Source organism: Sinocyclocheilus anshuiensis, unplaced genomic scaffold (genome assembly GCF_001515605.1).
Source record: "Sinocyclocheilus anshuiensis isolate Anshui unplaced genomic scaffold, SAMN03320099.WGS_v1.1 scaffold1136, whole genome shotgun sequence".
Lineage (NCBI taxonomy): Eukaryota > Metazoa > Chordata > Actinopteri > Cypriniformes > Cyprinidae > Sinocyclocheilus > Sinocyclocheilus anshuiensis.
In genome coordinates this window covers 220379-235393 of record NW_015548521.1, presented here as the reverse complement: position 1 = coordinate 235393, position 15015 = coordinate 220379, and the positions used below count along the sequence as shown (strand labels likewise).

General features: G+C 37.0%; 1 protein-coding gene across 1 annotated transcript in view; it reads right to left on the bottom strand.

Annotated features, from left to right (window-relative positions):
• LOC107656810 (E3 ubiquitin-protein ligase ZNRF3-like) overlaps nt 1-10977 on the bottom strand; it is a 72107-nt gene extending 61130 nt beyond the window's left edge. The window contains exon 1 of the mRNA XM_016444755.1: nt 10014-10977. Within this exon, the coding sequence (XP_016300241.1) occupies nt 10014-10235 (222 nt within the window). The 5' untranslated portion in view covers nt 10236-10977. The remainder of the gene's footprint in view (nt 1-10013) is intronic.
• Nucleotides 10978-15015: the final 4038 nt, after the last annotated feature.

The window sequence follows — 15015 nt, the reverse complement described above, 5'->3', positions numbered from 1 at the left end:
ACGGGAGGTGTGTGGCATTCTGGAGGATCGCATAAAAAAAAAAACATACATATACACACAAATGATAAAAATGGACAGTGCTGATTCTGGATGCTGATTGGTCAGTACAGTGTTTCTTCTGTCACAGTCCTGGGCAGACGGCAAATTTAACTAATTAAAAAAATAAAATAAAATGGAAACAAAAATATCTGTTAAATATAATATTACATTATAAATATGATATTTTAATACATTTAATACTAAAACTAAAAATATGTATTCACTCAAATAAAACAGTAAATGACAAAGTAAACATATATTATTATTTATAATATCATATTTAAAAAAAATATATAAATAGAACTAAACCAAAACAAAACAGGCTAGTTTACCACTGTGAACCTGAGAAGAGTAAATCCGAAGCAAGCAAAGTGGCAAATCTAGGTCTCTCACCTAAACACACACACACACACACACACACACACACACTCCTTAGGGGGAATTCTGGTCAAGTAGAGATAAATCTACCTCCTTTATACAGTACAGAGTTGAGAACATTAAGCAAAGAGACAACTCTGCCGCTTGGACCAGACAACCTAATGTTTCAAAGCTGGAAGCCGCTACACCGAAGGGATTCAGTATATTCATTGAAAGAGAGCCAGGAGACGGTTGTCAGGCATTGTAGTCTATTTCAGAAACCGTAGAGAATCAACGCCTTAGACGAGAGGTGCGCGTTCATTCATCTATGACAAAATAAACACCTGGTGACCATAGAAAACAACAGGGGAGCAATTATACAGAAGCCATGTGGAGTGAACAAAGGGGAAGACGAAAATGATGATCCATCACAGAGAGAGGAGGACTTTCTTAATATTACAGAGATGCAAATAAGCACTTTCATAACTGGGCTACAAGCAGAACTTATCTCTAGCTCCACAAATCAGTTAGCTGCATTACAGCCAGTTCACAACATTATGTTCATGAATTATACACAAAACCCAAGTAACCAAATGTGACCCTGGAGCACAAAAGCAGTCTTAAGTCGCTGGGGTATATTTGTAGCAATAGCCAACAATACATTGTATGGGTCAAAATTATAAACTTTTCTTTTATGCCAAAAATCATTAGGATATTAATTAAATATCATGTTCCATGAAAATATTATGTAAATTTCCTACTGTAAATATATCAAAACTTAATTTTTGATTAGTAATATGCATTGCTAAGAACTTCATTTGGACATCTTTAAAGATGATTTTCTCAATATTTTGATTTTTTTGCACCCTCAGATTCCAGATTTTCAAATAGTTGTATCTCAGCCAAATATTGTCCTAACAAACCATACATCAATGGAAAGCTTATTTATTCAGAGAAATCCCAATTTCGGAACATTGACACTTAAGACTGGTTTTGTAGTCCAGGGTCACAAATGATGATGATGAATGTTCATTTTAAGAACTGTACTTTAAGTGGTGAAAACAAATAAGCGTTCGGCGTAATATTCCTGTGGAAATCTTTGGTCTTATGTAATTCTCGGCTGGGGTGTATTGCGGTATACTTTGAACCCGGTGTTCTTGAACTCAAGAAGAAGGTGGCATATATGATAAGCAGAGACGTGGTCTTAAAACTCGAGGATTTCATGACTTGCTAAATATTAGTGAAGCTTGGATTTTGTTGCAGATACTTGTTTGCTTGACTAGAATGAGAACGTCTTAAGGCTATTGCTGAACCTAATCAAACAGCACTGAGCAACACAAATGGCACTAAGGATGACAACTTTTCTAAATGTGCTATACACCAATAAAAGGTAAAACCGTAAGGGAAACGGATTATCAATAGTTATATACAGTTGGTGCATGAGGCCAATGACATTCCTGCTTTCACTCAATGACTGCAAACCATTAAACACAAAAGAAAATGATTAAGGTATTATATTGAACAATATTGTTTAAAAGTAGAGTCTGTAAGCTTTTAAGTTTTTAAAGAAGTCTCGTGCTCACCAAGACTGCATTTATTTGATCAAAAATACAGTAAACAAATACTATTGCAGTTAAAATGTTCTATTTAAATACAGTGGGTACGGAAAGTATTCAGACACCCTTCAATTTTTAAAAATTGAAGGGGGTCTGAATACTTTCCGTACCCACCGTATATTATATTTTTATTTTATTTAATATTTAAAAGTTTAATTTGTTCCTGTGATGGAAAATCTGAATTTTCAGCAGTCTTCAGTGTCACATGATCCATCAGAAATAATTTTCAGGACTCTTTAATTAATTTAAAATTATAAAAATAATAATAATAATAATACTAACCATACAGTTTTGAATGGTAATGTGTGTGGGAGGAAAAAAACTGCCTTCTTAAAAAAAAAAAAAACTTATTTGCTTAATCTCATAAGAATAAACAATGTTCACTTTCACAATGTTATTCTATCATTCATTCCTTCTCAATACTGAAGAACTTTTTAACTTAAAAACCGTAAATGATCAATCACGTGAAAAACTTCAATCATGAATCCAAAATATGACTTCAACTCAGCAAATTAAGACTTGATTCAAGTGTTTTCCGTCATGACCTAGACTTGAAATCTCGAATGAAAGCTTGAATCAAGTCAAGTCTAGCTCATAATGGAAAAGATTTGAATGCGGTTTTAAGGGTTGAAGTCATATCGTGGATTCCTGAAGTCTGAAATTAAATCTCATCCTCAAGACATGATCCGAGCCTTGAAGTCTAAAACGTTTCTGAGACCCCTCGTCTACATGACGGTAAAGAGTCCCTGGAGAGCGAAGAGGAAAAGGAAACATATGAACAAGTGCTGAGGAAAACCTTCAAGTCTAGGCTAACTGGTTAAGCATAAGGGCAAACACGAGCAAAGACGAGTAGCATGCAGAGTCAGGACAGGGACAGGACAGGCAGAGAGACAGTCAGACACTGAACGAGGAAAAGACCCAAAACCAGAGATTGAAAGAAACAATGGCTCTGCGCGTTTTGGACTTCAGCCGTTCGTCAGCACATTCCTGAACGACAACAAAGCATGCCTGAGCCTCTGTGTGCGCCCAGAGCATTGTCATTTCATAACCCTCTGCCCCCACCGCCGCTAAATGAAGGCAACAGAAGCACACCAGCCTTACCATTGTGTCAACAGTAGCTTATTTATTGGATTCCAAAAAGCCCCACATTTAACTCTCGGAACAGAGTTTCTAGAGGCGTAACCATAGCAACTGGAATGACGAGCTGTGATAAGCTAATCAGTCAGTCAGCATCAGGCCCGCTCTTGCCTCTCAAGTGAACATCTAGTCCTTGTGAATGAGCTTTGATGGGCAAATCAATAGGGGGTTCAAGGAGAAACGGCAGAGCAATCTCTTGCGCCTTTGCAGGAAGCAAGAATAGGAAAGTCTCTTCACGGAAAACACAACTAAAGAATCCATGCGTAGACCTGTGCCGCGTAAAATAGAGCCATCAGTCTGAATTTTTTATTAATTTCTGCCTATGTGAAAGTGAAAGTGAAGTGATGGTGACCCATACTTGGAATTAGTGCTCTGCATTTAACCCATCCAAAGTGCACACACACAGCAGTGAACACACACACACCGTGAACACACACCCGGAGCAGTGGGCAGCCATTTATGCTGCAGCGCCCGGGGAGCAGTTGGGGGTTCGGTGCCTTGCTCAAGGGCACCTCAGTCGTGGTATTGAAGGTGGGAGAGAGCACTGTACATTCACTCCCCCCACCTACAATCCCTGCCGGTACAAGACTCGAACCCGCAACCTTTGGTTACGAGTCCGACTCTCTGACCATTAGGCCACGACTTCCCCTGAGAATGTGCCCCTTAAGAAAACAAACACTACAAAAGTGCATCAGAGTGAGGCAGACAGTGGTAAAAGAAGACAGAAGTAGACAAAAACAGTTTCATCTTATCTACTGTGACAGAGGGAGAAAAAAAAACAGCCTCAAATTATGTTGGCAAGGCTCTGAAAGGCTGACGGGTTAGCGGTTTGAGTAGATAGGTCTTAAAATACAGCTGCCACCACAAAACCAATAAATGGAAAAGTAGTCGTGCAGCACTTTTAACCTTTTAAACCCACGGTTGTTGAATATTGCTACTGTTGCTGTGGACAGGGAGGGGCCTGTGTTTTTGGGTACCCGCTGTCTCGTGGAGGGCCGTTCTGGACTCCCATGGTTTCAGTCTGTGGGAAAAACATGCACACTCTTTAGGCCAAACCAAGCTCTCATTATGGTCCTAACTTAAGCGCACAGCGAGCTTTAAGGAATGACGCTGTATCAATCACGCCACAGATTGTGGGCTGACTTTAACAGATTTTGTAAGATAAAATGAAAAAAATATATATAATAGCCCTAAAGTGCAGTTTATGCATCTGAACCCAGACCTCAAATCCTCAACACCGCAAGCAAGGTAAGTGGCCTAGTGGTCTGTTAAAGGAATAGTAGGAGTAGTTGCTTATTCGTTGACAATCTTACCATTTAGTGGGCTCTTAAAGAGATAAAACACTGCATATGATTTCCGCAAATTTCTGTATAATGCAGAATGTCACGGAATTTGCCAAATTATGGATGTATAAATCAAAAGTAGGTTGGAACACTTAAATCAAAACACGATGTGGACTAGTATCTGTGAATATTAAGCTGCAAAATATGAATTTCAATTTTGAAGATTCATTTACATAAATATGAATCCTGCATGTTCTGCACGTCTCTGTGTGAATGAATGGCACAGATGCACGGTTTTGTTTACTACACACATACTAAACACATGTGTGTTTTCAGCCTCTGCTGCCTCAATATATGAGAACATGAACACTCTAGAACTGCTCCGAGAGTCACTTCATGAGCATTTTACCTTTATTTTGAGAAAAACTATCATATACAAACAGAAACTTAAAGGCCTTCACAGTCAGCAAACCGTCAAAATAAAAGTTCAGTTTAACTTGAAGAAACTTTGACAGACATATATTACTTAAAATGTAATGATAGCACTACTACCACTACTACTACTACTATTAATAAAATTGATTATTTTTAAAACAGAATTTGGTCAAAATAAAACAGAATTTGAAAAGTATTTCACAGGGCCTTAAAAATGAAATTTTTTGTAAACTTTTAATACATTGCTGTTAAATTGTGTAAGTTTCATGATTACAATTAATTAGACATGTTTTTTGATTAATCCTTTTTAATTTAACCATTAAAACTAGGGCTGCATGATAAATCACATGTGATATTTAATGTGTATCTTGTCAGTAAAGCCGGTTCTGTAATCAGCGGTAAACCTCGCATCGCGTGCGTGCTTTCACATGGAGCAGCATTTACTACACGCTGCGCAAAACCACGTTCATATATGATCGCTTCCCTTGATCTCCCTCGGAATCCTACAAATCTAAATCAGATGTGCTAAGCATCTGAAAGCACTGCAGTACAACAACAAGCAGGACGCCATAGAACACAACAAGCAAAGACTCGCATCCCAACCAAAAACATTCTACTTAAAAACAAACACGAGTCATTTTCCAATTCCAACGCATTTCTATTTCCCTCAGACAGGTGAGAACATGGTTACTTTCCCACATCCAGTTCTTAGTGAGGACAGTGTTTAAAAGCGCTGGTTCTGCTGCAGGAGGTGATAAGGAGAGTCATCCATCAAGGTATTTCAGGTCAGTCGTGTGTGGATAAGACACTACGGTTCTGCCTGAGAGAATGTGGAGATGGCATCATTCTAAACGCCGCCATGGCAACATCACCTGCACCGCCAGCGCTCACACAGATCATTTCATTTCACTTCTGTTTATATAAGGGACTTCCGGCAGTAACGGTCACGAACTACACACAATCATGCACTTAGTTATGATGGTAGATGAGAGATAAATCTAAACTCGTCTGGTGTCATACAGAGAACAGTTGCTGTGACAGTCATTATCATCCTAAAAAATGAAAGACAGGTGCGACTTATGACAATCACAACTGGCTAAGGTAAATATACATCAAGATTTGTTTAACTAATGCACAGTTTTGCCATTTTTAGTCCCATCAATAAGGCTCAAGTAGAAATAGCACTATTCAGTATTTTCCTTTAACTCTGTTATTTCTGGATCTCTCATATGTGACCCTTAAGCAGTCTTAAGTCGCTTTCTTTTAAGTTCTTTTATGCCAAAAATCATTAGAATATTAAGTAAAGATCATGTTCCATGAGCATATTTTGTAAATTTCTTACCATAAATATATCAAAACTTAATTTTTGATTAGTAATATGTATCGCTAAGAACTTCATTTGGACAACTTTAAAGGCGATTTTCTCAATATTTCGATTTTTTTGCACCCTCAGATTCCAGATTTTCAAATAGTTGTATCTCGGCCAAATATTGTCCTCCTATCCTAACAAACCATACATCAACGGAAAGCTTATTTATTCAGCTTTCAGATGATGCATAAATCTCAATTTCGAAAAATTGACACTTAAGACTAGTTTTGTGGTCCATATTATACTTGCACATTATACACTTTTTATACACAATTTGTGGGTTGATAAGATTTTAAATGCAGGGCTGCAAAATACAGTAAAAAAAAATATTTTCCAGTGGTGGCATTACTCCAGTCACCAATGTACAATATACAATGTCATCCTTCAGAAATATTTTAATATGCTGATTTGGTACTCAAGAAACATTTCTTGTTATTGTCAATGTGGAAAACAGCTGTGCTCCTTAAAAATAATTGTGGAAACTTATTATTGTGGATTTTTTTTCAGGATTCTTTGATGAATAGAAACTTATATATAAGTTATATATATATATATATATATATAAACAGCATTAATTTTAAATATAAATATTCTGCAACATTAGAAGGATCTTTAGTGTCACTTTTGATCAATTTAATGCATCTTCACTGTATAAAAGTATTATTTAAAAAAATACTGTACAGACCTCATACTTTTGAACGATATAGTGTATATTAACTTGTATTATTCCAAAATACCATTCAGCATTACACAATAAATATTAAAGTCAAAAGTCATCAAATCAACTGATGCCGAGGGTGAAAAACATGCACACACAAAAATTAAAAACATTAAAAATCATTCTTTATACATACAGTTTAACCTACTGAGTCTGACATCCTTAAAACATTTAGAAGTTGTTATTTCTGTGTAACAAAGTCAAAATCAAGAACAAAACAAAGCAAAATAAAAATCCAAGTGCCACTGGTTGGAGGCCAATACACTAAACTACAAAGAGTATAAAGAACAAAGCTATCAAAGCATACAGTAGACCTTCATTGTTTGAACGTGCAATGTTGCACGTATAATGATCCGGGCCTAAACTTTAACACAACCTGCAATCACAAGACTTTGCATTTTACAAAAACAATATTTCAGCCAATTAAATGTAGTAATAAGTCAGGCATCAGTATATTGGACTTATGCAAACCACCGCTGCCAAAATCAGTAGTCCAAACATGAAGCTGCATTTCAGGTTAAATATTGTATCCTTTCAGACTTTGAAAAAAATAAAAAATAAAGCCAAAACACTCAAAGCACTTCGATTTCTATAATAAACGTATGTAAAAACCAACAGCTAACTAGTCTCCACTGGAGAAACGCCAAGGAGCTGGCAGTAGGAACGTAACACTATATTCAAAACACAATCAGCACGACCTTTCCAAAAGAAAAACCACAACTACAGAGTGTAAGAATTATTTAAAAAGACACTGATTTTCATGCAAAGAGAAGACAAAATTGAGGCAATCGAGGTTCTAGCCAAGGCGAACATTGGTTTTGTGTATTAGCCAAGAAAAGTCTCTTTGCTTCCTGCCCCATAAGGTAGAGTATGTAGCAAATTGAGTTAATTTGTTTGCTTTGGCCCTGATGGTATACTCCAGGCTCTCCTTTTTTCACTCAAGGGAAAACTGACAAGGATGTACCAAGTCTAGTTTCTTAAAAGTGCTTGATATTTCACTACATCCTACAGTATTAACGTAATTGCATTCTCAACACGTAACCAAAACGTGTCTATAATGAAACAGTTTGCAGGAAAACTACCATGTTTAAAAGCCATTTGGACAAATAGGCACAAGAAATGTTTGTGCAAGAATGCAGAATTCCACAACTGTTATGAAAACCAATGACTTATTCTCTTCAGAAGTCGAATAAACATATGGTTCCTATTCAACCAGCTTCACAACAAAACTCTCACATCTCAACACCATTCAAAGCCAAATGAAAGCTGCTGAGAAGCTGACATGGAATAATGGCATTGCTGAGAAGAAAATTGTGAAAGACACATTGCAGAGCAGTTAAGAAAATGCGAGCGAGCAAAATATCTAAAACATCAAGCACACAATGTTTACAGCGTTCGCAGAATGTACACGATTCCAACAGGAACTCTAACTTGGCCTCTGTGACAAACTACCTCAAAGTCTTCTCAATGTAAAGCTGAGGTCCGTCATCTAGAGCCAAATGGCCCGTGCTAAATGGATGCATGGCCAGTCGAAATATCTAAACCACTAAATCTCTCATTTCACCCCACTACAGAGAAAGCAACCTCCTCTGCCATCACTGAAAAATGATGATCACCACTTGCCATTTTGAAGAATGTGATACTCACTAATCCTATACATGGGAACGTTCTAACATTACTAAGTACTCAACTGTAAACGATGTGGGATAGACACAGCAGACCTGGACGTGAAAAAGCCTGTACTTTTCATTTTTCTACACTAAAACCACAGGGAGGACTGTATGAGAAAAGCACAAAAGCAATAGTAGAAGCCTTTGAAAGATGGACTACTGCAAAACTTTTGACTCAAAATACATTTTTGCATTCATCAAAAAGCATATCAGGCATCTGCTTTGATCTGCATCATGCATCCCTTTCACATTACAGGCCCAGTCACCATAACTTCCCACAGTGCACTTCACCAGCAGTGTTTAAGGGACAGATTATTCCTCTTGGCGTGGCATTCAAATGCGTCTCACTCTTTGATGCCTGCTCTCTGTTTTCACAAAAGGAGGGGAAGAACGACAAACTTTCAACAAATCATGAAAATGGGACGCTCTTTAGAAGCATTGCAAAACCTAAAACCACGTGTGTGTGCAATAAGAGGAATAAATCACACGTAGGTGCGATGGTTCATGAATGATTTATCCCTGTGGAGATGCTATTTAAGCAGAGTGGGCATCTGGACCACATTACGGAGAAGATTTCTCACAACCTTCTATGAACTTTAAACAAAGTACATTTATATGACAAGTGTCGTATTTAAACCAGACCATTAGGATTATTATTAATATGATTTAAGAGTAACCTCAGGTCATCTTGAAGGTCTTGCTACAGGATTCTCACACCTCATTAATGTTTACCACCACTAGAAAAATTATACTTACTATGGAAATTGACAAAAGTTATAGGAGAAAATGTGCTTACTGCATACCTTTTTATTTATTTATATAGATAAATTTTAAATACATTGTAAGCACATAAGCATATTTCAGAGATGAACATAAGCAGGGGGGGAAAAAATTTTACATTTTTTTTATAACTTTTAAACTTTTAATTCCCCGGGCCTGGAAATCCTGCGTTTATAAATCCTTAATCTTTCCACGTTTCCATTGATTGTGAGCATTATAACGCCGCAAAAGATCTGGTAAATGCAGTTGTTATTAAAATTGATAACCCCCGACACGTGTTTAACGCTGTCATCTGCGCTACAAAGTCTGCGCCGTGTTTGTTTCTGCACGTTCCTCTTGCGCTTCTGCAGCACACAACAACACCATTCATGCAAGTTGTGCATCCAAGTAACTTTTTTGCAAGTAGGCTACGTTTGCATGTTTTGACAAGAGACAAGAGGCCATTTTGCAAGCGCATAGTTCGCGGCTTGTACCATCATCCTCGCGCAGTGAAGTGTAACCCCACACCCGCTTGAAAAGACAGAGAAAAGCAAAGTTGCGGAGAGCGAATGCACCGCACAGAGAGCGTCAAATCCCCATGCAAGTGCACCGATAGAGACGGAAACGTACTTGCACGATATCGCCCTCTGCGCTGATAGTGGCTCCGGCTCTGGAGAAGCGCCCTTGCAAACCTGTCGTGTAAGTGGTATAATCACCATTTGGGCTCGATTCAAAAAGCACAACTTCCACAAAGGCAGTATCCTTGGCTAGGACGCTTCCCAAGACCCAAAACAACACCAAGACCCCCGAATCAGCACCACGACCGAACCCACTCCTCGGTAAAATCATCATCTTGCCGGTGGGATCAGCGCCGATCGGAACATAGTTTCCAAGGGTTTTCAAAAAAGTGTCGATTCAGAATCAAATTTGAGAGGAGAGCGTGTCCTCCCAAAAAAACACAAACAGCAACAACAAAAAAGGAGCAAAAAACAAACCGCAATGAGACGTGAGAATAGCGATCATTAAAAACAAAAGTTTGTCCTTGAGAAGAATGTCGTGGCTTATTTCACCCTCGCAGCCTGGACTATCGCATTACTCGCTATGCCTCGCTGCTGCTTCTAGCGCGCTCTGTACAAAGCGGGTCTCCTTTGATCTGGGAACACGTGATTCCTTCAATTTGTTTCCCACAAAGGGTTAACCCCACCCACCGATCTTCCTGACCCTCTCCATTCTAGTGGTTGGGATTTTGATTCATCCAAGTGACTCGGTTCTTTTGAATCACCTAGTTTAAACGATTCATTCAGTGACTCCTTCGTCTTTTTCAGGTCGAGTTGTCTTTTTCTTATTGAGCTATATTTAAATATGTGTCTCTACAAATCATGAAGGGACTCCAGAGAGAGCATTTAAGGATAATAAGCCTTTCCCCCACAATTTGCAACTAAGCAGAAATATATTTTTCTCCATTTGTCAGCTGCTGGGCATAACATTTTCTCAAGCTATTGAACAATACAACAAAATAGCCTAAATAAATGAGGCGTTTCAGGACCGTCCTTACACTCTTCAAAACAAAGGTTCCAGAGGGTTTTTGGCAAAACAATGCCACAGAAGAACAATTTTGGTTCCACAAAAAAACTTTTCAGTAAATAGCTATTAAAAGATCCGTTTTTTCTTAGTATGACTATGAAGGATATTTTAAAAATCTAAATAATATTTTTCCACTATAAAGAACCTTGAATGGTAAGGTTCTTCATGGAACCATTTGGTGCCAATAAAGAACACTTATTTTTAAGAGTGTACGTCATTGTAGGTGCATATGGTAATTTTTACTTATTCATAACTCTTATTATAACCGTGAAGAAAGAGAAACTTCAGCCATCTAAGATATGAGGTGCATCGAAAAGAGATTCGTTCTTTTAAAAGACTCGTTCTAAGGAACCGATTCGTGAACGTCCGTTCCTCTCTGAATCGTTAAGGAGGAGCGACACTTTCTGGATGATTCATACGCAGAAATGTGCATACATAATAATAACTTTGAAGTTAATAGCAGAGATTGTCGTTTCGTTTATACTATTTTATAGTCAGAAGATTGGTAAACATTTCCCTTAGGTGTAATCAGCCGACTGTGAGGCAACTTGTTGAACTTTGTGTGGACTACCTTAAAGAGAACTACTAACCTTCTCAAAATTATTGTGAATTTTACTCGTTTTATAGGCTTTTTGGTTGCTTTATATTTGTCTGTCAAGTATCACATCTCACTTTCTTAGAGAATATGTTTCAGATTATATGTTGTCTTAATAGCCTAGTTGCTTTAAATCACATTTGATTTGATAGAACAGAAAGGTTAACCTGCCAAATGGGCTTTGATTAGGTCATATGAACATAAAATAGGTTGTGGTTCTTTTTGAAATTACTATTATATACACTTTAAGAATTGGGATCTCTGGGAAACATAAGACAACAATAGCATTCTCAACAGAAAATGAAGTTTAAGGTCTCTTTTTTTGCTGTGCAGGACTTTTTGATTAGCATAATTACCCCTCACATTAAAACAAGTTACGGCTTTCATCTGGCCTTTGATTCACGTGAGGAATAAGACAAACTCAGAGTTCACTTATATGGTGCCTCAACATTTCAAAAATAAAAGAAGCTTTGAAGTATTCAAAGTTTGACCTTGGACTGACAGCAAAAGTGCACTGGTTTGTTATCACTTAGGACTGGATCCATTTCATCCGAGGAAGCTCACGTTTACATTAAAAATCGGTTTATTTTCCAGAGCATGCCTTGGTTAAGTGTGCCTTTGAAAATAAATGTTGGCACGGTGACCATTTAATATAGGGGTAAGCCCCTTTATGCTGTTAAATAACCTGGTAAATTTGAGGTGTCATATTTTTACACGGCTTGGGAAGTAGTAAAACATTGAATTTAATGCCTGAAAATAAAGGCCCAAAGACATTATATATGTGTATATAATATTCTTGTTACTTGAAATAAAATAAACAGTAAGTTTACAATAAGCTTCCATTTCTTGACATTAGTTAACATGAACCAATAATGAAAAAATACTTCAAAAGCATCTATTAATCCTAGTTAATGTCAATATCAATGTTTACTAATGCATTAGTAAAATCAAAAGTTGTATCTTTTAATATTATTTAATGGAACTGAGCTAACATGAACATGAGCTAACAACAAACAGTTGTATTTTTATTGTCTAATGTTAACAAAGATTAGTAAATACAGTAAAACATGTCTTGCTCCTTGTTAGCTAATGCGTTAACTATTGTTAACTAAAGGAACCATATTGTAAAGTCTTACCAAATAAACTTAAACTGATATATATATATATATATATAACCTATTTTATTTCAGCTTGTTGCCAAAACGTTTTTATTTAGTTTATCTTGATTTAGGCTACTAATATAACTAAAACTAAAACTGAAATAAAAATGTATGAAAACGATCAGACATATAAAAAACGAATGGAAAAATGCTAACAAAATTATTAACTAAAACTAAAATTGTATATATATATATATATATATATATATATATATATATATAGTTCAGTTCAGTGTCTTCACCCGGAAAAAAAAAAAGAAGCAGGTAACACATTAAACTGAACATGAAATTTGTAAATATTTTTGGTTACACTTTATTTTAAGGTGTCCCTGCTACAGTGTAATTCTACATTTAAGTACTGAGTAATATTATTGAACTACATGTACTCTACTCACTATATGGTTAGGGTTAGGATTAGGGTTTGTCTTAGGGTTACCTGCTTGGCTGTAATGTTAAGCAATCGTAAAAACACCATGTTTACTATCTCCCCCAGTGTCATTTCCATGTGAAATCGTATGCAGGCCCTCAAGGGTTGATAAACAAAGAACCTCCTCTGTTTTCATTGATCCGTGTCCCGAGAGAGAAATATAAACGGCTAAACTCCTCTGATAAGCTGAAGACTTTATAATAGTGCTATTGTTCTGGACACAGAAAATGTGTGTTTGCCGTCAAAAATAAAAGCAAAATGCGGATGCTTACTTTGAACAAAGCATAAAACGAGACGCAGGGGCAAGCAGAGATTCCCAAGCATGCATTCGTGAAAAGGTCATACATTTAAAGGGGTCATATGATTTATGTCCCCACTGGATGCAACGAATGCCTCGTTTATAATGGGTTTTAATGATTTTGTCTTGTCGCTCCGGCCAGACTGGGCATCACAGTATGGTAATGAGCGTAACATTTCCGTCACATGCTTTTTTTGAACTTTAAACCGCATAAACACACTTCATTACACCAAATACACAAAATAATGTTCTTTTTAGCAGCATCATATTACCCCTTTAATTCGATTTCAAAAGACATGCGAGGAGAAGACAGCAGCTTGTTTCCGTGTGTCTAAGTTCAAAAGATACAATTACGTTTATCAATTTACGAAAGGGAAGTCGTGGCCTAATGATTAGAGAGTCGGACTCGTAACCAAAGGTTACAGGTTCGAGTCTCGTACCGGCAGGGATTGTAGGTGGGGGGAGGGAATGTACAGCGCTCTCTTCCACCTTCAATACCACGACTGAGGTGCCCTTGAGCAAGGCACCGAACCCCCATCTGCTCCCCGGGCGCCGCAGCATAAATGGCTGCTCACTGCTCCGGGTGTGTGTTCACGGTGTGTGTGTGTGTGTTCACTGCTGTGTGTGTGCACTTTGGATGGGATAAATGCAAAGCACTAATTCCGAGTATGGGTCACCATACTTGGCCACATGTCACTTCACTTTGCTCAGATTTTAGCTCAAGTTTTCTAATAGAACTTTGGAAGTGGACTCATTACTTTGAAATAGTTTCATTACTTTGTCTACTAAAAATGTACAACTTTACAGTTGTGCTGTGTAGTACAGTACATGAATGAATAAAAATGTGCCAATGTATACATTGGTTGTGTCTTTTGTGTTCATGTGAAAAGGTTTTTGAGGGGGAGAACCACAAGCAGCATAACTTACCAGTTTTGGATATATTGTTTTGAATTTATTGCACCAGTGTGTAATATTATGTTGTAGTGTGTGTGTGGGAAAAGTTTGGTTTTTCAGCAAGAGTGAATGGTTTTGTGTAGAGCTTCATTTTGACCTGAAAATAGGATGTTTGGGGAATTGGGTGAGACGTTATGGATTTGTGTTTACTGTTTTGAGAATACGAGGCGTAGTTTCAAGAAATGTGTTTAAGCAATCGACAAAAACTGTAATGCTTGAGGAAGTCACTTCCACTCATCAAGGCTGCATTTATTTGATGTGAAATATTTTTACAATTTCAAATAACTGTTTTCTTTTTTAATATATTTAAAATGTAATTTATTCCTGTGATGGCAAACCTGAATTTTCAGCAGCATTTAAGTCTTTAGTGTCACATGATCCTTCAGCAGTCTGTAAAATATGCTGATTTGCTGCGTATTTCTTAATATTTTCAATGTTCCTGCTTGATATTTAATTGCAGGACACCATTTTTAAAGGATTCTTTTCTTTAATGAATATAAAGTTTGGGAAAAAAACAGCATTTGTTGATTTTTTTGTAACAGTGTAAAAGTTTTAACTGGCAATTTAATGCATTCTTCCTGAATAAAAGTATTAATTTCTTAAAAAAAAACAAA